General features: G+C 36.0%; 1 protein-coding gene and 1 pseudogene across 2 annotated transcripts in view; both read right to left on the minus strand.

Annotated features, from left to right (window-relative positions):
• The window catches only part of DIAPH2 (diaphanous related formin 2), a 997375-nt gene that overhangs the window by 270203 nt on the left and 700682 nt on the right, over positions 1 to 26490 (minus strand). For both annotated transcript variants that reach the window (XM_077145442.1, XM_077145441.1), the window contains one exon: positions 24028 to 24192. In XM_077145442.1, the coding sequence (XP_077001557.1) occupies positions 24028 to 24192 (165 nt within the window). The remainder of the gene's footprint in view (positions 1 to 24027; positions 24193 to 26490) is intronic.
• Positions 438 to 2565, minus strand: LOC143670402 (pyruvate dehydrogenase [acetyl-transferring]-phosphatase 1, mitochondrial pseudogene; annotated as a pseudogene).

Consider the following 26490-nt stretch of genomic DNA (forward strand, 5'->3'; position numbering starts at 1 on the left):
TTATGGCCTTGGGAAAAAAACTAACAAACTTCGAAAGTGATTTCTTCCTAATCATCCATAGGTTATGGTTCACTGACATCTACATTTATTTTCTTAAAAATGTCACTGCTTACTATTTCTGAGACCTGATATCCATGGCATTTTTCACATTGGCATAGCTCGACATTTTGATGAGAAATTCTTGTTTAGAGCTTAAGGTTTGCATAGAACCTCCAAGGTTAAAAGAAAAGTTGCATTCTAATTTGGAAAGTAAGAACTTTGTGTTCAATGAGATATCTGCAGGATCCACACACATCAGCTCTACATAGTTTTTTTTTTATTCTAGATCTTTTTATTTCAAACCAAATAAAGCTTTTCATTAATACAAACCAAAAAGATTTTTCTTTATTTAACATCAATATAAGAGTAGATAAAACTAAAAACTTTTATGTCCTCAAGTTTGTGGCAAAATAGAAAATGTGTAAATTACGTTAGGTAATCAGGGGTGGGGAAGGAGTTGTTTGTTTTTCCATTTAAGAAGTATTTCATTCAAATAACCACAAAAATTTACATTTCAGTGAAGACAGGGGTCTACAGGTGTGAGCAGTAATGTTTCTTCCCTTTAACCATGAGAATACACCCAGCAAGATAATTGGTTTTGGCCTATTCAAGATCCTATTTGCCAGGTCATCCTGAATTTCTCAGATTTATAAAAAGAAGCCAATGTCTCAAGACACCTACAGTATTGAACTGACTTGCCTCAAAAGTGCAGATGCTGTGAGGTCCAAGCTAGCCAGAATTAGACTCTCATGATCCCACCAACTGGCTGCAAAGTCAATTTGGAGTACTTGACCAGAGTGTCAAATTGGCAAATGCTTAGAATGATCCTCTAGGAATGCTTATTATATCAGTATGTTTTAAAAATCTGCCCTTTAAATTTATTTCACTGGAGAATTGCCATAGAAAGATCCACTCACTATTCCTGGTTTTGACATGCCCCTCTAACATGAGAATTAAATTGAACTACAATGATTGTAACGTCATCTCTGTATATCCGAGCAAGCTCTTCAGGAAGACTAAGCATTTTACAAAGACGCTCATGAGCAACAGTCCCAAACTTGTAGCTGCCCACAGCATGGTGAATGAGGTGAGTTGCTGCATTCTGATTTTTGAATAATGAGGACATCTTGGCTCCCCTTTCTGTTAAAAGATCATATATCTTGTACCAGAGTCACCTTGTAGCCACCAAGAGCTATTGGTTGTTGATGATGCAAGCCAGTTAGTTATACCCCAGAATTCTACTCATATCCTGCCTATGTATTGTCTCCCATAATCCATCAGTAGTCAACACCAGAAACTTATCCTGTGGCCGTAATCAGTGGTGAGTTACCTCTGGCTCAGCAGTGAGATAAGGAGGTGTGTAATAATTAGATGGGATAAATTTGGTATATTCATTGTCATTCAACTGGTCTGGGATAGATTCTGTCACTCTCTTTTGAAGGTCAATGCTTCATTTGAACTTTACGTCTCCAAAAGCCCTAAAAGGCATTAGCAAGCCAAGCAGCCGATCTTGTTTCACCACACTCTTGGCCTCATTCTTCGGACGTTCCAATTTCAGTCATTTTGGTTCTCTTTCATTCTGAGCACTGTGGTCATTAGAGAGAGTAATTGCTGACCAAGAGCTGTCTTCTTCCTGCACACTCAGCATGGCTCTGCTATGGCCCATATTGGCCACATGAAGATCAACACTGTCCATGTGGGCCACACAAGCAGTAGCCCCAGAAAATGCCACTTGAAGCACCAGGTAGTTGAGGAAAGAATTGGGATCACCGACTTGAGCTTCTAAGGAGATTTCATTATGAAGTCTCTTGAAAGCATTAATTAAAGCCTCCTTAACATCAATATCAGTTGACTCCCCAGTGTTGAGGTCTATAATCTCTTGCCAGTAAATCCTCAAGCTGTTGAAGTACAATTTGGATGCCTTTATACAAAAATAATCATTGGGGTGCTTGGGCCACTGGAGAATGGGTAGCAGCGCCCAATCACTCTCTACAGCATTTTCAATCTCCAGCAAAGTTTCATAGGGTAACAAATGGACAGAATATAATAGAAGAATCTTTCACTGACTGCCTGGGAACAAGCATGGCCTACAAGGCCATAGAAAACCCCCCAAAAGCATCCCTCTGGTCTATAAGCACGTTGCCGCACTTCTCTGGTCCTTGATGGATGCATCTGCAGGCAGCTGATTCTGTCAAATCCAAGGACAGAACTAACATTTTTGCCATCAAATTCTAGCACTTTGAAACTATATTCATTCGCTTTAAGGGGCTGTTGACTTGTGGAGGTGTGAGGTAAAAGCATATCTCCTTCCTTGAGTATAGTGCCATCAGTTCTCCTATGGCCTGCAAAAGGTAGCATATGCCTGGTGGGATGTGTATCTCAGGCAACTCTGAAAAACATGGGGTGATGAGCAGCAGAGATGTTTATGGTGGCAATAACATGCAGTGCCATAGATTCTGCTTGGTTTATAGTTATGGATCGGGGGAAAAACAGTTGGGATTGTTCTGGCATTGCATCAGAGAACAGCTGCAGTCTAGAACTTCTGACTGAGATTCCAGTTAGCCTGGGTCGCAACACACACACATTCTCCTGGCGTATAGGAAGCAGCGGCAGCGGCACGGCCCCCCACCCCCTCTATCCCCACCCCTGCGTTTTTAACATGCAGCCCCAGGAAACTCTAACCAGCACAGCCCCATGACCAGGGCCGGCCCACCCCGCACCCTTGCCCCGTGCGACCACCACGCTTCCCTGATCGCCAGGTCTTTTAGCAATCTTTTGGTTTAAAACAAAACCTCCTTAAGTTTGGGTGGAAGGTTTATATGAAAAGTTCCTTGATTCATTTGTAAAGTTGACTCCCTTTTGGCAGACAGGAGACTCATCAATGAAACTCATCAGCTGTAGATAAAGGAGCCAGTTGAAGTTAATTCAAGCACACGCTCATGGAAGCAGGCCCCTTGTGTTTAGCAATAAAGAGGCTGAAAGGTAAGCTTACCTTTCAGTCTCCTTAAGAAACAAATAAAAAAATCAATGTTATTTTTCACATGCTATACATATCCGGAGGATTGACAGACAAACAGATCATTGCACACAAGTGTGGTCATGAAGAGAATCTGGAAGGTAAATTATTTAAAAAATGAAGAAAAAAGACTGTGCAAATCTCCTTGAACATTAAACTTGCAGTTGATTACAAAGCAGCCTTGCACTGATAATGAAGGCTGACTGTGATCCCCAAGGCCTTTTAAAATTTGCCTTACAACTGAAAAAACATGTGATCTGAAGTTCTAGGAAAAATATCCCTCTCTTGACAGTGTCCATCAGAATGCTGAACTCTAATTAGAAGTTAATTTGCAATCTGTAGCATGGAAAAGATTTTAAAATGCTGTAGGTTTCTGCAGACACATATTTCTTAGTAGGTATTTGAGTATCCCTCCATCCATCTTACAGAGAAAAATTATTCAGTTTGATGTGCCTCTACAGACCTCTACTTGGTTAAAATCAACAAAGTGCTTTGAATGCCTATAGGAAGTTAATCGATAAATTTCTTCTTTTCTTCTTTTTTTTTTTGGACCAAAGGAACAAAATGAAATTATGAAGGACTGATACAATATATTGATGAGAAAATATCTTGGGGAGGTATGAGTGGAGGGAGAGGGCAAGACAAATGGTATGTTATGGGTCTGAGACTTGAGTTTACTGCCTTAATAGTGTCACCACCTTAGAATATGTAAAAGGCAGCACAATCAATAAGATTTTTGTTGAGATCAATTTGCATGGTGTGAAAAACACCCTGGAGACTAAGATAAGAATATCAAATTACATTGACGAAGTGGTATTATAGACTTAAAGAACAGGAAGGGCCCTCAAGAAATGAGTGGTCTAGTTTCCTGCCTGAGGATAGAGTTCTATGACCTCCCTCAGGAATCCGCTCTGATAATCACTTCCAAAAAGAAGTGATTCCTTTTTGATGTCTGGCTATAAGCCATGTTTTTTTTAAAAAGCCCATATCTTGTCTATTGGCTTCTGTGGTCAATATCTTCCTTAAAAATATTATTCACTGAGGTGTAACTTGTTCCCCCGTAACCACTACAGTGCCTTAATTCCACAAAAAAATGGGGCTAATCCTCAAATGCAATGAAGGAGCATTTCTTAGTTTGTAGGATAAAGGTTGTGGGGAGGAACAGGGTCAGAAAGGCCCTTGAGAAAATTTGGACTCCAAATTAGGTCGTTCAATATCATTTTCTAGAAACAACCCTCTCTCGTCATCTGGGTCATCTCCACTTGTTAGACATTATTTTTTATATTATAGGCTTCTCTATCATCACATACCTCCCCCCAAAAAGAAGGTGACAAAGCTGTAAACAATACTCTAAGAGATATGCTAATATCTACAATAAGGATATTCCCAGTTTTCCATCCTAGAATTACTCTGTGATTGTATCTCCTCTTTCAGAACTGACCTCTGGATCAAATGAACTCTCCATTATCTTAGAGTCACAATATTTTTTAACAGAAATTTCATTACCCAGTTCGATCAAACATCTTACTCTTAAAACTTGGCTCAATATCACCCTTGGTTGCTTCAAAAAATCAAATCCACCCTCAAATTACAAGGATTTAGGACCCCTGAAAAGATCTAAAGCACATACTACAGAACTCTTGGGGAAATCTCAAACAGGAGTTTCAATATATTTAGGACAACGGCATTGTCTTTGTATTAAGCTGAAGAGAGGGACAACATTCTTTTGACTCACATTTCTGATGTTGCCTTTTCTAGAAAAATTATGATACCTCATATACTGCTGATTCATGGCTAGTCTTGTTCCACTAAGATTCAGGATTCTTTTTCTAGTGAATTTGTGCATGTTTTTGTCTCTATCCTACTTCCTTGATGTCCATAATTATTTTATATTTCACTAATTCATAACTGAACTTGATCTCATTTCTTAGGGAATATACACGTCCAATGAAATTCTTTTCTTATTTTTAATGAGCTGTTAGAAACCTCTCTAGACATATTGTCATTGATAGTTCATCTGTTGTTTTGATGATGGGAAGGCTAGGGAAAGGAAAAAGAAGCCAAGAGGGCAGAAAGGCTAAGACAAAGGAAAGAAAAGTAGCCTGAATAGTATCCATTGGCTCACTCAGAAGCAGGAAACATTTTAATTAAGTAACTACCATGTACTAGTACACACTGTTCTAGGCCCAGGGGATCAATAATGAATGTTACAGAAAAGACCCTTGTTCTCATGGCACTTAAGGGTCATCCAAAGAAGTACTAGTGTATTATGCCTCTTGTAGTCTATCTTCCAGCCTTAACTGGAACACTGTCCTACAGTAGGTTGAAATAGTATTCTAGAGTCTAATGACTAGATCCTATTTTTTCACTCATCATTGAGAATGAACATCATATGGAAGGGAATCAAAAACTAAGTAAATAAAGAGATATTTCTTCCTCTTGGATTGCAGGGCACTAATTCTTTCATAGAACTAAATTAAAATCGTTTTGCTCAATTTGCTTTACACAAAGCTATCTTGATTGCCAGCCAGAACTCTGTGCTTTTCTCAGTAACAAAGTGATTGATGATTTGCTGTCTTATCTTCCAAGATACTGTCAGCAAGCTGTCCTTCCAATAATAATAGGGTAGTAGCTTTTCCCATATTGGTACTGTCTGAAAAAACAGGGTACTTTTTATATGTAGATATATATCCCTAAAAAATAAGGGGAAGTCTTGATATTGAGGCTTACTCTTGTGAAGCTTATGTATGTAGCAGGGAAGCTTAGCCTACCTATAGGTATGCCTAAGAGTTACTTCTGGAGGACCTCTTTTATTGTCAGATGTGGCCTTTCTCTCTCTAAACCCAACTCTGCAAATGAAATCATTGCCCTCACTCCTAATGGGACATGACAACCAGGGGTGAAAGTCTCCCTGCAGGCAGGGGAGATGAGTCTCATGGATTCGCCTGAGCCTGGCACCATGGGATCCACAATACCATCCTGACCAAAAGGGGGAAAAGAAGTGGAAAAAATAAGGTATCAGTGGCTAAGAGAATTCAAATAGAGTCGAGAGGCTTCTCTGGAGGTCACTCTTATGCAAGCTTTAGTCTGACATTGCTACCTATCATAACTTGCCAAACCCCAACCAAAGCCAATCCTGCCAATCCTCAAGAATACCCAGGGCAACATATAAGATTCTATAAAGGTTCCATGCACTAGGGTAACTTTCCAGAAAACTACAACCTCCAGATGGATCCCTGGACAAGATAAGTCCAGAAATTCAGAGGGGCCAGCATCTCCAGAACATCAACTAGTTCCATCCCCCTATCCCATATTATCTACAGCCTCTTCCAACATGAAAAATTTAGAATGGGCATAGCCCAAATACCCTTAAAGAGTTGGAAAGATCAAAGTTGATGGTGGAGTTATACTGAGAAGGTAGGGTTTAGCAAATGAGTATGATTGCTGAATCATTATATTGATATTCATTTTAGTGTTCATTACCTTAGAGTAGCTAGAACTAAAAACCTAAAATGGTGGAATTGTAACCCATACCAAACTCTGAAATCTGTTCTACAATTAATTGTTGCAATGTGCATTGAAATGTATTGCTTTTTAGAATATATGTTATTTTTCACAAAAAAGAAAAAAAAAAGTATTTCTTCTAGCCACCAGTGTTTTGGAGCAGCTAGGAGGAAAAATCTGAAATAGTGGAATGGTAACCCATAACAAACTCTGAAATCTGCTCTGTATCTACTTACTGAAGTGTACTTTGAATATCATTGCTTTTTCTTTCTTTTCTTTGTATATGTGTTATCTTTAACAATAAAAAAAAATGTTTAAAAACATAAGGGACGCCAAGCAACACAATTAAAAGAAAAACAAAAAGTAGTACTGGTGAGGCATGGGAAAATGTGGCAACACAACGTCTAGAGGTCAGAGGTATCCTTAAATTAACCTGACGCTACTAGGTTATATAGTTGGTAAGGGAAATGTGATTTTCATTAATTAGAACAAAACGTCTCTGAACTTCTACTTTCTCAGTTTAAATTAGAGACTTCAAGGACTGCTTCACCAACCACTACACCAAAAGATGCACTCATCGTTTCTTATATATAATGCTAATGCATCTGTTTCACATTTACATTCAGATATCCAAATATTTCCTATATGCACATTTGCTTCAGTCTTTGCTTAGTTTAACAGCCTCTGAAAAGGCAGAAACTGTATTGGTTTGGTTTGCTACAAATGTGATGATATATTTGTATAAGCACTCTCTTGTATAAGCCTGATACAGCAGCACCTCATACACAGGAGGCATGCCATAACTATTTCTTAATTAATGAAGGCAGTGATGATCCATTTGATGCAAATAGTAGCCTAGCATATTTGATAAAAACATTCTTACTTGGGTTTATTCTTCTCGACAGTTTGGCCTTTTCTAAAGAGCTGTGCCTAATTTATGGGCTCAATAACTCTAAAGGCAGAGGCAGATTCACCAGAAGTTAATGAAGCAAAAACCTCAGAGTCTCTTTCTTGCATAGAAGGAGCCCTGGCAATGTGTTCACCTGACCATATGTTTTTGTAAAAATTGCAAAAAAAATATTTTTAATATTCTTTTTATTAAAAGTATCCTTACAAATTTGGATCTTCCTCTATTTAGGGGATATATAAAAACCTGACAAGGAGTCTGATGAAGAATAAGAGAAGTGCTAAAGGGTTTGGAAATGCCTAATCGTGAACAGAAGTTGGATAATTAAGCTCAGGGTAGACTGGATTAAGGGCCATAACCACAACCTTGGACATGAAATAGATATTTATTTAAAGGATAAGGCTTATCATACATCTTCCAGATTTCCAGAAGTCAGAATAATAGGGCCCACATTTAAATTTCAAGAAAAGAAGCTCTGAGAATTCTAAAAACAACCTTACACTAAGGATGGTAAAGCAATGGAACCAAGTCAATTATGAAATGGCTTTCTCTAGAAAACTATCTGAAAGATTAGCTAGTTAGCTGCAGAAGAGTCAGGAAACATGCCAGTAGCTTGAGTTATAAGAAAAACCCACAGGGAATGCCTGTTTCTATTCTAGGATGTTTTGGTTGTATAAGTATATATGTCTGAGTCATTAGTTTACAAAATAGGAAACATAAAGTGACCATACAATTTTCCATGTCATCTTAAATCTTGGATATGCTACAGCAGAGAGAGTTGATCTGTGAAAATGTCTGCAAAAAGAATATTATAGTGTGGCTAATTTAAATATTGGGATCGAATGGGAGAGAGATGGGAACCAGAGATACTTTGTTTTATGATCCTCTTTTCAAAACTAGACATCATAAGGATTTTATTATATAGCAGTTACTGCATTCTGGGAAGCAAGCCATTCCATCTGTGTATGAGCACTCCGGTAACATTACACAATGTAAAACACATCTCACTTGTGATTATATCCTTGATCATGGCCTAGATTTGGCCAAATATCAGTGCTTGCTTACTGATGGGAATATCCTTTTCTTACTATGCTAATGATCTGCTCTCTCCTTTACCTTGTTCCTCCCTGGGTATTGTGACATTATTTATAGAGGAGTTTTCTGGCTTCATCATGAATCTTCCACTTAAGTTGTCTTATTTATTGCTATAGAGGGATTTTTGCCATTAGGCTTGACATGTTGGACAAATAACTTACAAGAGATTTAAGGGGTTTTATAGATACATTGGATTTCATTTCCTGTACAAAACATTGCAATAATAAGGGTCATATTTTAGATTTGACTTCTTTCAATGTGAACTTCTGTATAATTCTTTTATGATCCATGAATAATCTAGTACAATTAAATCTCAATGTTACTTTCTGCATATTGTAAGTGTTCATAATTAAGCATGTATAAATGTAGGTAAAACATGACACTCCATGATTAAGAAATTTAAAGATTTAATCCAGTACAATTTATGACTATTTGACACATGTTAAAGTATTGGAACTCCTCAAAAGGTAGAAGTTGAAATTTTTTATTATCTTCAGAATCTTTCAAGATGGCAAAATGTAAAGAATGTAAAAAGATCAGGTATGTTTGAATCTTTTTTAATGATTTTTATTATAAAAAGAAAAAAATTCTAAATTTTTCTACATATATAGGTAAGGTATAGAAGTATATATATATAATATATATATACACAGGGAAATTTGCTGGCTATGGAAAAATAATGAAGATTTAAGGGATCACAGATCCCTTAGGTCAATAGTAAATCACAAAGTGATGCTGATGAGTGAGAAGTTTGATACTAGAATGCACAAAAAAATGAGGTAAATATGAGGGACTTTCTGGGCCTGTTCTTAACTCTGCTTCAGAATTATACCTGGAAAATATTGTTCACTTTGGTGTTTTAAAACAAAGTGATGGGGTGAATGTAGACAAATTTAAGTACTATAGTCAAGTACTTGCTGAGTCAATGTTGATGAAGAGTCAAAGGAGTCATTAAAATGATGAATGGTTTTGAAAAATTGGCTCAGAAAGAGAGAAAACAGCTAGAAGCCTTTTGGCTTTGAAGCATTTAATTCAAAAGGACATTTATTATTAGTTTTCTAGTATAGGAGGAGCATGATTACCAGTTACAAACATGGTTTACAATCAATAAATATTTGCTTGCTACTTTTATGTGTTACACACTGTGCTGTGGGATAAAAATCCCAAGCTCAGTGAGTCACACTTACTCCAGAGAAACTCACAGCATAAAGAAGGATGCAGGGCTGCATACCACCAATTATAATGAGTGAGGTGATACCACCACCATATTAACAACTTGATAGGAGCACACAGTGTAGGTAGCAATCAATTCTTCCTAGAATTTGAGAAGGGGTATTAGGAAAGACTTATCAGAGAAAGTAGCCATTGAATGTAGTTGTAAAAGATAAAATCATTTCACCAGATGGAAAGGAGAGTGTCAATATGATTATATTCCAAGCAGAGAAAAAGGAATATCCTAAGTTATGTAAGTCTCGTGATGGTAGTGATAGTGAGGGGAATTAGACTGCTAAGTGCTTCCAAATGCTAGTTTAGATGTCACTGTCACCCATGGGGTGGCAGACACTGAAGTATTCTGAGAAGGTGAGTAAACCAATGAGGCCTATATTTTAGACAGAAAAATCTGATAGTGGCATGATGACAACTGGAGAGTTTTCAGACACTCTAAAGACAACCGAGATTATTACAGTAGTCTGGGGGAAAATGACAAATAGCAAAACTAAGGCAGTTAAAGGGAAGATGAAGATAGGGTGGGTTTGAGAAATATTTTCCAAGCAGAATCAACATGCATTGGAGAAAGAACAGATATAAATGGTAAGGGAGAAGGAAAAGTTGCATCATTACACAAAAACAGAATGAGAGGAAGTTGAGAAGAGATATTTCATTTTTGAATATGATGAGTTTGAAGTAGTTGTGGGAAATCTAGTTAGAGGCATCCAGAAGACAATAAATTTGAGTCTAGAGATGAAAAATAAGATCACAACTCAGGACAGAGTAGAAACCAGGAAAACTGACATGATTGCCCAGGGAAAATTATGTAAGAAAAAGATTAGTCAGTTGTTAATACTTATATTTAAGGTTGAAGAAAAGGAACCCCAAAACTAGACGAAGATATTTCTACTGAAAATCAAAACTAACAAAATCTTTCCATATTATAACACATCTAGTCATCTAGTAATCAAGGTACATGTGTATCAGACTATAAGTTCGTTGTCGTGGTGGTGGTGATATAGAACTGAGGTATACAACATTTATTGTGTATCTGATATACTATGGGCACTAAATATCTTTATTAAAAATAATAATTATTTTGTCAATTAGAGAAGTTGTAGATTTACAGAAAAGTCATGTAAAAAATATAGCGTTTCCATATACCCAAATAATGTTGACATTTTGCATTAGTGTGGTACCTTTGTTACAAACGATGAAAGAATATTAAAATGCTACTATTTACTATAGTTCATAGAATCCATTAGGTGTATTTTCCTCATATATCACCCTATTATTAGCACCTTGAATTAGTGTTGTACATTTGTTATAATTGATGAAAGAACATTCTTATACTTGTACTATTAGCCCCAGTCTATCATCCACAACAGGGTTCACTGTGTTATACAGTCCCATGTTTTATCTTCTAACTTTCATTCTAGTTAATGTATGTGACCCAAAACTCCCCCATTCAAACAAATTCACACACATAAATCAGCACTCTTAATTACACTCACAATAATGTGCTACCATCACCTCTATCCATTTCCAGACCTTTACAATCAATAGAAATAGAATTCTGCAAAAATTAAGCATCAATTCCCCATTCTCTACCCTCAATGTTTCTCTTGGTAACCTATATTCTAGGTTCTCACTTTATGAATTATCTTATTATAATTACTTCATATCAAGTGAAATTATGCACTATTTGTGTCTGACTTATTCTACTCAGTATAATGTCCTCAAGTTTCAACCATGTTGTCGAATGCATCAAGGCCTCATTCCTTTAGATAGCTGAATGGCATTCCATTATATATACATACCAGATTCTGTTTATATATGCATTGGTTGATGGATACATGGGTTGGTGGGCTGGTTCCATCTTATGGCAATTATACATAATGCCTGCTATAAACATCAGTGTGGAATTATCTGCTGAAGTTCTTGCTTTCCATTTTTCTGGGGATATACTGAGCAGCAAGATTGCCATGTCACATGGTATTTCTATATTTAGTTTTCTAAGGAACTGCCAAATTGTCTTTCACAGTGGCTGCACGATTTTACATTGCCATGAGTAAAGAATGAGCATTTCCATTTCTCCACATCGTTTCCAACAGTAGTAATTTTCTTTTTTGTTATAATAGTAGCCATTCTAGTAGGTGTGAAATGATTTCTCATTGTGGTTTTGATTTGCATTTACTTAATATCTAATGATGATGAGCATTTTTTTCAAGTGCTTTTGAGCCATGGTACTTCCTCTTTGGAGAAATACCTAGTCAAGTCTTTTGTACATTTTTTAACTGGGTTGTTTGTCTTTTTATTATTGAGTTCTATAATTGCTTTTTAAATTTTTTATCTTTTTTGTGAAAAAAATACATATACAAAAAAGCAATAAATTCAAAGCACATCACAACAGTTAGTTGTAGAACAGATTTCAAAAGTTGGTATGGGAAACAACTCCCCAATGTTAGGTTTTTATTCTAGCTGCTCTAAGGCAATGGAGACTAAAAGAGATATCAATATAATGATTCAGCAATCATGCTCATTTGTTACACCTTACCTTCTCTGTAAAATTCTACCATCACATTAGATCTTTCTCTTTAGGGGTATTTGGGCTATGCCCATTCTAACTTTTTTATGTTGGAAGGGGCTGTTGATAATATGGGATGGGGGATGGAACTAGTTGATGCTCTGGAGAGGCTGGCTCCTCGGCATTTCAGGACTATCTGGACATTGTAGGTTTCTAGAAAGTTACCCTAGTGCCAGGATGCTTTGTAGAATCTTATATAACATCCTCAGTGTTCTTTAGGATTGGTAGGAATGGTTTTGGTTGGAGTTAGGCAAGCTATGATAGTGTAGCAATGTCTAACTGTAGCTTGCATAAGAGCGACCTCAGAGTAGCCTCTTGAATCTATTTGAACTCTCTCAACCACTGATATCTTATTTGTTATACTTTGTCTCTTTTGGTCACGATGGCATTGTTGATCCCATGGTGCCAGGGCCAGACTCATTCCTGGGAGTCATCTCCCACAACACCCGGGAGACTTTCACCCCTGGATGTCATGTGCCAGGTAAGGGTAGGGCAATGATTTTACTTGCAGAGTTGGGCTTAGAGAGACTAAAGCCACATCCGAGCAACAAAAGTGGTCCTCTGGAGGTGATTCTTAGGCATGCCTGTAGGTAAACTAAACTTTTCTCCTACATACATAAGCTTCACAAGAGCAAGCCTCAAGATCAAGGGTTTGGCCTATTGATTTGAGTGTTTCTAATAGTGACACAGTATCAGGGGTTTCCCTTGTGGTAAAGTTTAATAGTTCCATTTTTTTTTCCCCATCGTTCATGGGGACTTTGCCAATACTTTTTGATTATCTGCTTAATATACTCTGGGGTATATCCAGGCATTACATTAAGCTGTATAAGTTTAAAGGTCCTCTTTCTTATTCTGGGCTCCCTTTATTTGGATTTTTAAATGATTTATCCAGACAGGTTGAGTTAGATTATGTGCTACAGAGAATTTAGGATCTTGACAAAATAAATGTGTCTTCCTTTGGTCTCAAAGAATAGGTGGAGTTTTAAAATACAGAAAATGTCTTCCCTACCTCTATATTCTGAATTACCTTAATCCTGACCTGATTGACTTCATTATTATATCTAAATACCAGGTGATACATATATAAAACAGCCTCTCAAAATCTAGAAATAACAGCTACCACTCTGGACTAAATGTGACTGCTGTAAGAGCTTACAATCTAGGCTCCTCTTTCCTTATAAGTACTTTTCTATATGAGACCATACAATAATTGTAATTTTGTTTCTGGCACTTATTTTGCCCCAACAAATGTCCCACAGATTCACAGTGTTGCATGCCGCACAACTTTGTTCCTTTTTGTAGCAGCACAATATTCAAACATATGTATACCATCACTCGCCAGTCTACTCAGTGCATCCTTCAGCCATCTGCATTCATTATGCATCATGTATAATGCCCAAACAGTCCATCAACACTCTCAATTTTAGATTATTTCATTGTTCACAAGAGAAAAATAACTAATACACACCCTCAACAAATAGAAAAGCCAAACTTCCCTTAACTCTTGTCCTCCCCATACCCCCCCCCCCGCCCCCCCCACACACACACCATTTACTGCTCCTGCTGCTGTGGTACTATTGATCTTTTCCTGGTAAACATAGCCAATAGCAGGCAATAGCAGTTTTCTCCCTATACCCTGAACTTATACATTCTTTGTACAAGATTCATACCTTTGCAGTAGTTCGTGCAAGAACTTATTTATATTTGTAGTGTTATTCGGTGGGACACATGGTCTATACAGCCCATTTTAATCCTGATCACCTTCAATATGGCAATATTACTTATAGACCACTAGTGAACTGCCCTCACTTAGATCTATTCCTTACATTTGATTTCAACCTCATTAGCTAATCATTCACTCAACTCTAGCTTCCATGTATCTCTAGGTCCTCTATATTCTGTATTATAAGCCTCTGATTTTACCTTTACCATGGTCGTAAAAGTGGAATCATCCAGTATCTATCCTTTTGTGTCTGGATTATTTCACTCAGCATTATGTCCTCAAGGCTCATTCATCTTGTCATGTGCTTCAGGACGTCATTTTGTCTTACTGCTGCATAATATTCCATCATATGTATATATTACATTTTGTTGATTCACTCGTCTGTTGATGGGCATTTGGTTTGTTTCCATTTTGGTGATTCTGAATAATGCTGCTATGAACATTGGTGCACAAATGTGCTTGTGTCATTGCTTTCAGCTCTTCTGGTTCTATACCAAGTAGTGCTATTGCTGTGTCATAGGGAAACTCGATATTTAGTTTCCTAAGGAATCATCAACATGTCTTCCATAGCAGCTGTACCATTATGTATTCCCACCAGCAGTGCATAACTGTCCCAATTTCTCCACATCCTCTCCAACATTTATAGTTTCCTGTTTGTTTACTAGCAATCATTCTTATAGGTGTGAGGTGGTATCTCAATGTAGTCTTGATCTGCATTTCCCTTACAGTTAAATCTCTTCATGTGCTTTTTAGCCAACCATATTTGCTCTTCAGAGAAATCCCTATCTTTAGCCCATTTTATAATTGGGTTGTTTATTCTTTTGTTGTTGAGTTGTATGATTTCTTCATGTATACAGGATATCAAACCTTTATTCGATGTGTGATTTCCAAATATTTTCTGCCATTGAGTTGGCTGCCTCTTCACCTTTTAGACAAAGTCTTTTGAGGCACAGAGGCATTCAATTTTGAAAAGTTCCCATTAGTCTATTTTTTTCTTTTGTTGCTTGTGCTTTGGGTGTAAAGTTCAGGGAGCTACCTCATATTGCTAGGTCTTGAAGATGTTTCCCTATATTTTCTCCTAGAAGCATTATGGTACTGGTTCTTATATTCAGGTATTTGATGAACTTTGAATTAATTTTTGTATAGGGTGTAAGGTAAGGGTCTTCTTTCATTCTTTTAGCTATTGAAATCCAGTTCTCCCATGCCCGTTTATTGAAAAGACTATTTTGTCCCAGTTCAGTGGATTTCAGGAACTTGTTGAAGATCAGTTGACCATAGATTAGTCTCTTTATGCACCCTCAGTTTGATTCCATTGGCCAAAACTTCTATCTTTGAGTCAGTACCATGCTGTTTTGACCACTGTGGCTTTATAATAAGTCTTAAAATCAGGAACTGTTAATCCTCCCACTTCGTTCTTCTCTTTTAGGATGCTTTTAGCTATTCAGGGTCTCTTTCCTTTCAAGATAAATATGGCAACTAGCTTTTCCAAGTCTTCAAAGTAGGTTCTTGGGAATTTTTATTGGCACTGCATTGAATCTGTACATCAATTTGCAGATAATTGACATCTTAACTATAGTTAGCCTTTCTATTCATGAGTAGGGAATGTCTTTCTACCTATTTAGGTCATCTTTGATTTCTTTTAGAAATGTTATGTAATCTGTGTACAAGTCCCTTATGTCTCTAGTTAAGTTTATTTCCAGATACTTGATTATTTCAGTTGCTATTTTGAATTGAAATTTTTCCTTAATTGTCTCTTCAGTTAGGTCATTGCTTGTGTATAGAAAATTTACTGATGTTTGCACATTAATTTTATATTTCGCCACGTACCTGAATTTGCTTATTAGCTCGAGTAATATTGCTGTAGATTTCTCAGGATTTTCCAAGTATAGTATCATGTCGTGCAAATAATGAAAGTTTTACTTCTTCCTTTCCAATTTGGGTGCTTTTATTTCTTTATCCTGCATGATTGTCCTAGGAAGAACTTCTATGGTGACAGAGGGCATCCTTGTGCCATTCCTGATCTTAGGGAGAAAGCTTTCAGTCTCTCTCCATTGAGTATAATGCTGGCTATGCATTTTTTCCTATATGCCTTCTATCATGTAGAGGAAGTTACCTTTGATTCCTAACCTTTTGAAGTGCGTTTTTTTATAATAAAAGGATGTGGAATTTTGTCAAGTGCTTTTTCAGCATCCATCAAAATGATCATGTGATTTTCCCTCTTGATTTGTTAATGTTCTATATTACATTAATTGATTTTCTTGCATTGAACCATCCTTGCATTCCTGGTATAAACCTCACTTGATCGTGGTGTATACTTCTTTTAATGTGTTGTTGGATTCGATTTGCTAGTATTTTGTTGAGAATATTTGCATCTATGTTCATTAGGGAGACTGGCCTGTAGTTTTCCTTTCTTATAGCATCTTTACCCAGTTTTGGTATTGAAGTGATGTTAGCTTCATAAAATGAGTTAAGTAGTGTGCCTTCATCCTCAATTTTTTGGAAAAGTTTGAGCAGGATCAGTGCTAATTCTTTTTGGAACGTTTGACAGAATTCCCCTGCAAAGCCATCTGGCCCTGGGCTTTTCTTTGTAGGAAGATTTTTGATGACTGATTGAATCTCTTTACTTGTCATTGGCTTGTTGAGATCTTCTATTTCTTCTTGAGTCAGTGTGGCTCATGGTCGTGTGTACAGGAACTTACCATTCATCTAAGTTGTTTAGTTTGTTGGTGTATAGTTGTTCTTCATATCCTCTCATGATTTTTTCTGTTTCTTCAGGTCTGTGGTAATGACCACCCGCTCATTTCTGATTTTGTTGATTTGCATCCTCTCTCTTTTTCTCTCTGTCAGCATTGCTAGTGGTCCATCAATTTTATTGATTTTCTCAAAGAACCAACTTTTGATTTTATTGATGCTTTCTATGGTTCTTTTGTTCTCCTATTCATGTAGCTCTGCTTTAATCTTTGTTATTTCTCTTCCTTTATTTGCTTTGGGGTTAGTTTGCTGTTCTTTCTCAAGTTCCTCTTGGTGAATGATTAAATCCTCAATTTTTGCCCTTTTTTTCTTTTTTAGTATAGGCATTTTGGACAATAAATTTCCCCTCAGCACAGCCTTTGCCACATACCATAAATTCTGACATGCTGTATTCTCATTTTTATTCATGTCCAGATAGCTACCAATTTCTTTAGCAATTTCTTCTTTGACCAACTGGTTGTTTAAGAGTGTGTTATTTAATCTACATACACTTGTGAAGGTTCTCATTCTTTGGTGGTTACTGATTTCCAGTTTCATTCCATTGTGATCAGAGAAGTGATTTGAATAATTTCAATGTTATTTAAACTTATGAAGACCTGTTTTGTGCCCCAGTATACGATCTGTTCTAGAGAATGTTCTATGAATACTAGAGAAGAACGTATATCATGGGGTTTCAGGGTGTAACGGCCTATATATGTCTGTTAGGTCTAATTCATTCATCAAATTGTTTAAGTTCTCTATTTCTTTGCTGATCTTCTGTCTAATTGTTCTATCTCTAGAGAGAGTGGTATATTGAAGTCTCCTACTATTATTGTTGAAAAGTCTATCATTCCCTTTCGTTTTCCCAATGTTTGTCTCAAGTACTCTGGAGATTCTTGATTGGGAGTATAAACATTTATGATTGTTATTTCCTCTTGGTGAATTATCCCTTTTACTAATATATAGTGACCTTCTTTGTCTCTTATGGTATCTTTACATTTAAAGACTGCTTTGTCTGAAATTAGTATAGCTACTCCTGATTTTTTTTTTTTTTTTTTTGCTTACAGCTTGTGTGGAATATCTTTTCCATATTTCCACTTTCAATCTATTTGTATCTGTGCATGTAAGATGAGTCTCTTGTAAGCAGCATATAGTTGGATTATATTTCTTAATCCATTCTGTCAATCAGTATCTTTTAATTGGTAAATTCAATCTTTTAACATTCAAAATTATTACTGTAAAGGTATTTCTAGAATCTGTCATTTTATCCTTTGGATTTTGTCAGACCAACATATTCTTTTCCATCTTTCTCTTTTTATCCTTCAAGTTACCCTTATGAGTACTCTTCTTTTCTGTGCCCTCCTTCAGACCTCCCTCTCCTGTTTTTGTTGTTGTTGTTTTCAGGCAGCAGAACTCCTTTTAGTTTTTTTTTTTTTGTAGGGCCAGTCTCTTATTGACAAATTCTTTCAGCAGTTGTTTGTCTGTGAAAATTTTAACCTCTCCGTCTGTTTTGAAGGACAATTTGGCTGGGTACAGAATGCTTGGCTGGAAGTCTTTCTTTCAGTTCTTAAATATATCATACCACTGCCTTCTTCTACATATTGCCAGTTGAGTAGTCCGAACTTAGCCTTATGTGGTTTCCCTTGTATGTAGTAGATTGTTTTCTCTTACCACTTTTAGGATTTTCAAATGTCTTTGACATGTGACAGACAGATTAGCATGTGTTTTGGGGAAGCTGTATTGGAATTGATTCTTTTTGGAGTTTGTTGGGCTTCTTTGATTTCTGTCTTTATGTCCTTTATAAGGGTTGAGAAGTTTACTGCAGTTATATCCTCAACTAATCTTCCTAGCCCTTTACTCTTCTCTTCGCCTTCTGGAACACCAATGATTCTTATATTTGTGTGCTCTGTTTCATCCATCATTTCCCTGAGATCCAATTCAAATTTTTTCATCATTTTTGTCATTTGGTCTCTTGTATATTTGAAATCAGTTGTCCTGTCCTCTAGTTTGCTTTTTCTTTCTTCTGCCTCTTCAAATCTGCTGTTGTGTGTCTCTAGTATATTTTTTATTTGGTCTATAGCATCTTTACTCTCTGTGTTATCTGCTATTTTTCTATTTATTTTTTTAAATTTCTGTTTATGCTCTTCTAGTGTCTTCTTGATCTCCAGTATGCCATTAGCCATCCCATTGATTTTAATTAGGAGAGTTATATGAATATCTTTGATTAGTTATTCTGAACTCTCTGTCTCCTCTGGTGTTTTAGTTTGGTCATTAGGCTGGGCTATGTCCATCTGCATCTTTATACAATTAGCATCTTCTGTTGCCTTTGAGGCATGCAAGTATCTTGATGGGGCTACTTTGGAAGTTGATTTCCTTCACTAGTCTAAAGCTTTGTATTTGTAGGATGGATATGGAGCAGGATGCAAGGTGTGGGGTGTGGCATAGGTATAGGTACAGGTTGGGGACACTACGCTGGAGCCTGTGAGTATGGAATATGGGTACAGGTTTGTGAGGTTGTAGGGCTGAGGTCATGAGGGTGGGGTGCAGCTCAGGTAGACCTTAAAGCACAGGAGCAGGGTGTGGTATGAGGGACACAGAGGCAGGATGTGGCCTGATGCAGATGGGGGCTGTGCAGATGCACAGGTGCTGCTGCGCAGGCAGGATGTGGGTGGGCTCATGGAGCACAGGGGAGCCTTAAGGCTCAGGCTGAAACAAACATGTTTTGATAGTCATCAGTAGCTTTGGCCAACTTAAGGCCACAGGAAAAGGTCAGCTTGTTTCCAATATTGCTTATCTTATGGCTTTCCTAAATCTTGGTGTGTGGACATAACTCATGGGGAACACTTCTCTGAAAAATTCTAAGTGAAGAGTTTTTGCTAAAAGCAGATATTGCATTTTATTTCTTAGTTCTTACTAGCTTTAATAAAAAAAGTAGAAATGGAACTGATTTTATTATTTTCACTGTTAACTAATTACACTGTCTTAGATTTTCAAGGGGCAAGCCACAATCGATTCTGAGAACTTTTAGAAATATTTCTGACATTTTTAAGTTTTATAATAATACTCTACAATAATAATCTATAATATGCATATAGTTAAAAACCATTTATACTGGTCATCATTTTTATTTTGCTGGGGAATTTTGGTTTTCTATAACTATGCATGCCATTATTACATATTCCTTCAGTTCTTTATAATATAATATTTAGCTTTTTTATTCAAGGAACAATTATATTAGAAAAGTAGGACATCCACTTTTGGCCCAAAGTAAACAATCAAACAGAATACAATAGTTGATAGGTGACATATTTTTTTAAGGAGGAATTCAGCGATGTTTGTGCAATACAGTAAAGTCTGCTCTCTGGAACAGCTGGGAAATGAGGTACTCTGATCACATATTCTGCTTAATAAAGTTACCATATATTTTGAATGGCTTGCCTATTTTCAAGGAGTTGGAACAGATCGAAATAAACCTAAGGCCATACAGCCTTGATGGTCCTAGATCAGAGCAAAGGGAATTATTTGGGCATGTGTGATTAAATAGGGGGAGGTGGTCGGTTCTTAGGGCTCTATCTGAAATGATTTATACTGGTACTTTATTTATTCCTGGCTTCTAGGAAGAGATATGTGCTTAGGTGCCTGGACAGAGGGGAGGAAAGAGGGCAATGGAGGAGTTTATATGGCATTAGGATACTATTCAGGTTTCTAGGACTTAAATTTTTTTTAAAGCCTCTGAGGAGAAAGGGATTAGAAGAGAAGCTAAAGGAATAGATTGCATGACGGTTCCCATCAACATGATCATTTCTGTACTGAGCATAATACCACTATGGTACTTCCCAGATTGGTGGCAAAATTGGAGCAGTGGGAGAAAATAGGCATTCTCATCGAGAGCCACCCCAAATATCTTTGAAGCAAAAGGGATTAAGTAGAGGGGAGCTGTAGCTGTAGAATGACAGGAGGGGCAGAGGCTTTGCCAGTTTTGTTCCGTGCTGTATTCTCACCACCCTGGAATAGTAGGCAGTCAATAAATATTCATGAGAAAATGTCACATGGTGATTATAGATGACATGTTTTGAACACAAATGAGATAACTCCAGATACACCTGTGGAACAGAGACTTTGCAGAGAATTTGAGTCCCATCTAAGCCAGTAGGGGTAAAGAAAAGATAATTTGGGATACTTGGGTTCTTGTTGCTAAAATGACCCACATCTAAATTCACAGCTATTGAAACCTGGAAACATTTAGCATATAAATAAAACTGTACTATGTAGGAGGCACAAAGGAGTCTTGAACTTTCTCAAGGTCATCTTCATAATATTAATTACCATTTTATTGTTAGAGACATCAACTTATGAGGCATCCAACAGATTTCTGGATACTGGAATTCTAGGTTACAGTTTATAATACTGATTAAGACTCTACTTTGCTAAACGAAATTTAGTTTCTTACCAGAAGTCCACCATTTTTATAATATATGCACTGAATTTCCTTTAAATGTCAAGTGCTTTGTGATTTGAGAACTTAAAACTGACTCAAAATAACAGACTTCTTGGTTCAGGAGTTATACACACAAATTTTTTATGCAAAAATTCATCTTCATTCTTTTAAAGGCAAATTGCCTTTAATGAATGAATGAAAATTTCAGTGTATTATCAATTTAGTCTTCTGCATATAACTAAATGCAGATGCCCACTCTGACTTTCCAATTATAGTGGCAGATTTAGATGTGATTGAGGCCTTGCAAAGGGGAAAATGGCTTAAGAGAGAAGACAGCTTCTCAAAAGTAAATATCTCCACAAGCCAACATAGCTATACAGGGAAATCTCATACAAGATTTTCGTTGAGGGGAAATCTGCTATCTTAATTAATAGTAATGGCAACATTTTCTTTTTAAGTCGTATCGATGGATCTAGTGATTCTATAAAGACTTATTCTTATATTTCCAGTATATGAGAGACAGAATGAGGACATATAGACAAAAGATATTTATTGACTGCCTGGGTAACATATTAGTCTTTACAAAACAAAAATACAGAGAGGTAGCAGGAGACTAGGAAATTAAAAAGAGAGAAAAAAGTATTTCTTATAATTTATTTGAGCTATGAAAGCTATTGAAGTATAATACTTGCCTCAAACATTTTCCCAAAAGCTGAAATCAATTTCTATGCCTAAGCAAGAGACTGCATGGTGGTAAAACATGTAAAGTTCACTGATCTGAATATACTATTCAAAATATCTCAAAAGAAAAAAAAGATTGTGTAGTCAATGATTTGAACAAGTAGAATGAAGCATAAAGGAGAAACGGCAAAACTTGATTTTCTTCCACAAATATTCAACTTAAAATTAGTGGTTATTAATTACTCATGCTTGTATTACATGCAGTTTTTAATACTCAGATGAAATTTCAGAGAGACTAACTGGGAAGATAATCTTAATTCTGAATTTAGAAATGCTTTTAATTATATTTATCTTCAAAGGAACATACAGGAAATTCCCCTTGAATATCTTTAATATTCTCATTAATTGAGTGATATACAATATAACATGAATGACATTAATCATTAATAAAGAAGCATCTCATGGATTACCCTTTTTTTTGCATTAACTTAAATGGGATTATTTTGAAAAAGGTATTACTCCTAATGTCAACACCTTTTGATTATTTCCATTTTTGCCATCCTTAAGAGGGTATCTCTAAGGAAGGCTTGTGTATGTGTGTGTGCATTTTGTTTATACTAGGTATGCCAAATAGATCTCTGAAGATGAAACTCTGAGCTCATTTGGAAGTAATTTTTGGTAGCACATGAATCAGAACTCTTATTTTCTTCTCAGCACTACTCATATTTTATTGCTTCCAACTGTAGTCCAATATGCTTTTAGCACTAAGAACTCTAAGGCCAAACACACAAAGCACTAAGAAAATGGGAACATCTAACAATTACAATTTTTGTCTCTCTTTCAGGGTTCTTCCGTCCCCTGGGAGAGTGAAATTGCTTTAAGTTCACAATGAAACAGGAACATGGTGAACCAAAATGATTGACTGAATTTGGTGGTGTTGATTTAGGAGTCTTCAGCGTATATGTCAGGTGTAAAACGCTTAAACCTGCTTGTCAAAATCCTATGGATTTTTCCAGACTGACCAAACGTCACTTTCTCTGCAAAGGCTTCTCTGGCCACCTCAGGCAGAGTTAGGGAGTTTCTTCTTTGTATTATTATCTCACCTTAACATATTCCTATGGCAGCACTCATCAAATTACACTGCATTGCCCTTAAAAGTATAACACGGGATATATACCATATATGACTTTGTAAATATGTATGTGTGTGTATGTATGTGTGTGGGGGGGGATATATAATGTGAGGAAAGCAATTTGCTTTCCTCAAGTTCATCTGTATCTGGCAAACTGCGCATTTCATGGGGCAACACCACTGGTACTGGGAGCCTTATTTAACAAATAATTGCTTTTGGAATTGAAACATACTTCAAACTCCAATTAATTGGCTTGTTAATTGATCATCACTGCTAGAAATAATTGCTAGTTTCTTTGGAATACATAAACTTTTACCTATTTGATATCACCTATTACGCATATCCTTCTATTATTATAATTCAAGTCTGTGCTCTTCCTTCTATCTCCTTCCCTGGATGCAGAGGAGATGTATTACCATAGCATTTATACAGCAAAGCCTCTGCTTCTCTCTAGGATAATAATTCGTAACCTGATGGCATACCTTCAATTAATGCTGATGTTTACTGTTACTCACAATAATTAACAGTTTAAAACTAGAGTCCATATTCTGAAAGAAACTTTAGGTATTCAAAGTCATTTACACAGTCCAATTCAAAATTAGTTTCTCATTTAGGCTATGAAAGAATCTTGTTCATGAATCACAACATTTTAATGTATTAAATATTAATTTTAACCTAGGTAAAATTAAAATATTATGCTGTGCAAAATTCATTTACTTGCTTTAAATTTTCAGTAGACTATTTTCCATGTACATTTCAGTTGAAGATAATTCACTTAGTCCCCATTACATGTTAAGCTAGTCAACAATTTTATTTATGTCATAAGCATAAAACACTTGTCATTTTCTCCTATAGGACTAGAACATGAAATCAATCTGGTCAAAAGGTGTAGAAGATGCCAATAAAAGAATTAAAAAAAATAATAAAAGTAGTAGATCTTGCAATGTTTTATGATGCATTACTTACCAAAAATAAAGTTCGGAAGTTGTTGATATCACCAAAAAACTCTTCTATGCTCACTGTTCTGGAGTCAAAAATGAAGTATTCTCCAAGATTATCATAAAGCTTTATCATATTGTTGTGCATGGTGAACAGTTTTTCATATTGGTCTCTGGCACTCTTTGTAAAGCTGTAGCTTTGTGTTAAGGAACACAATCTAATAATACCTCAAAGCAATCAGTAGATGTTAACACATTAAATTCTACTATCATTTCTGTAAATACTTGCTATAGTCATTATTTTGGTTAGTGAGGTTTGAAGATCTATAAATTATGTAGAACTATTTAATGTAGAATTATGCAGACAAGAGGTAATTTAGAATATGTTCGCTAAATGAAAGCACATAAGTATCAGAAATATGCATCATATCTTTTTATGAAGAAGGCAAGGTAGAAAGCAAATATTTAAAAACATATTATATATATTTTTTCTCTTTTTCAACAGACACATTATATATATGTATGCAAAAAGGATATAGCAAATTCTATATATGGTTATATATACGTATGTGTGTGTGTATCATGAGGAAGGAAAGGAGAGGGGGAGAAAGCAAGAAAGAGAGAGGGTATGGAGGGAGGAAAGGGATATAACAGAGGGAGAAGGAGAGAGGGGGAGGGGGGAGAGATAGACAGAGAGAGAGAGAAAGACAGAGAGAGGGAGAATATGAATGAATATGCTGCAGTTCTAGAACTCTAATCGCACAGAGGGCTTCTTAAAACACATATTAATGGGCTGCAGTCTGAAACTTAAGAATTATCATTTCTAACAAGTTCCCAGTTTATGCTAATGCTGCTGGTCTAGGGACCACAACATGAGAAGTACTGATCTACAAAATTAAGTAGAAGTTAGTATTTCTAGAAATTATTTAGATCATTGTTTTGAAATTTTTGAGAAATAAGTTAACAGCCACCACTATTACCAAAGCATAAAAGGAATTTAATATATAGACGTTTCCACTAAAGTTATATAAATTATATGTATATGTGTTTACAGGCATGGAAAGAAATTATAATACTTTTTTCTGGATTAAGAAAGATATAGTTAATAATACTTGTAGGCAACATAGAATAGAAACATTAAATCAACTAGAATTTTCAACAACTCAGAGGTAAGTATTATGAACATTTTGAAGCATCCCCTTCTGGGCTAATAACAACTGAATGTTAACTGATAAGAATGCTTCACAGAAATGTAGGCAGGCTAACTATGAAGCACTAATAAAGGAAACCAATAAACATTTAAAATTAGAGGTAAATCCATTAACAGTACATATTGATCTTGAAAGTAAAATTTCATTAGTTAGAAAAATAAAACACTTGGAATTTTAAAACAAGGATAACAGCATAGTTTGAGGAATATTATATTAAAATCCAATACAATATTAATATTTTGTGGTGGCATTATGTTATCAGATATTGATAATTGTGCCTTGAAATATTTGATTTCATGAAGTTTTTTTCAGTGTGTTTATTATAACCTGGAACCAAATTTATTTTCCATGGGACAGAACTCTAGTTTTACAATGGGAATTAATGAGGAACTTAGACCATTTCCGGGAAATTACATTGCAGGGGACCTTTATGCAATATACCATGATGTTTTTTTAACATTTTTAAATTGTGAAATACATACATGCAAAAAAGCAATAAATTTCAAAGTACATTTTAACAAGTAGTTACAGAAAAATTTCAATGTATGGTGTGGGTTACAGTTCTACTATTTCAGGTATTTCCTTCTAGCTGCTCTAATGCCCTGGAAACTGAAAAGAAACATCAATATAATGATTCAGAAGTCATACTTGTTTGTTAAATCCCACCTTCTCTTTTACAGTTCCTCCTTCTCTTTGATCCTTCTTCTGATCTTTAGGGATATTCAGGCAATGACAATTCTAACTTCTTCATGTTGAAAAGAGGTGTCAACATTATGGGGTACGGGGATACAACTAACTGGTTGATGTTCTTGGAGAGACTGGTACCTTTGGGTTTGAGGGTTTATCTGGCAGAGGAACAATCCGGAGGTAACACCATGATTTTAAAAGTGAGATGCTCCCTACCTAAAGTTCTTTTTCCTGTTACTTAAGTATTAGCATTCACATTAGCAACACAACTCCTTATCTGCTATCAAGTAACATTAAATCTTTCAACTCTGAAGTCCATTTGATGTCAATAGACCTGAAGGAATTAATGGATTTCTGATATACTGTAACTTCCTTTCACCAAGAAAAGGATATATAATGCTTCATACACATTCTGATTTTACTTTGACTTTCACACCATGCACTTTTCAATTTTTAAGAAAATGTTAAACATGGTGTGTAAGTGTTGCAGTAAAAGACAATACCTCTCATTTCACAGCACAGATTGAAAGTGAGATTTTTTACTTTTAGCCTCTTTTCCCTAAATAAAACAGACTCATGCCAGGGACTTGGTA

Source organism: Tamandua tetradactyla, chromosome X (assembly GCF_023851605.1).
Source record: "Tamandua tetradactyla isolate mTamTet1 chromosome X, mTamTet1.pri, whole genome shotgun sequence".
NCBI lineage: Eukaryota > Metazoa > Chordata > Mammalia > Pilosa > Myrmecophagidae > Tamandua > Tamandua tetradactyla.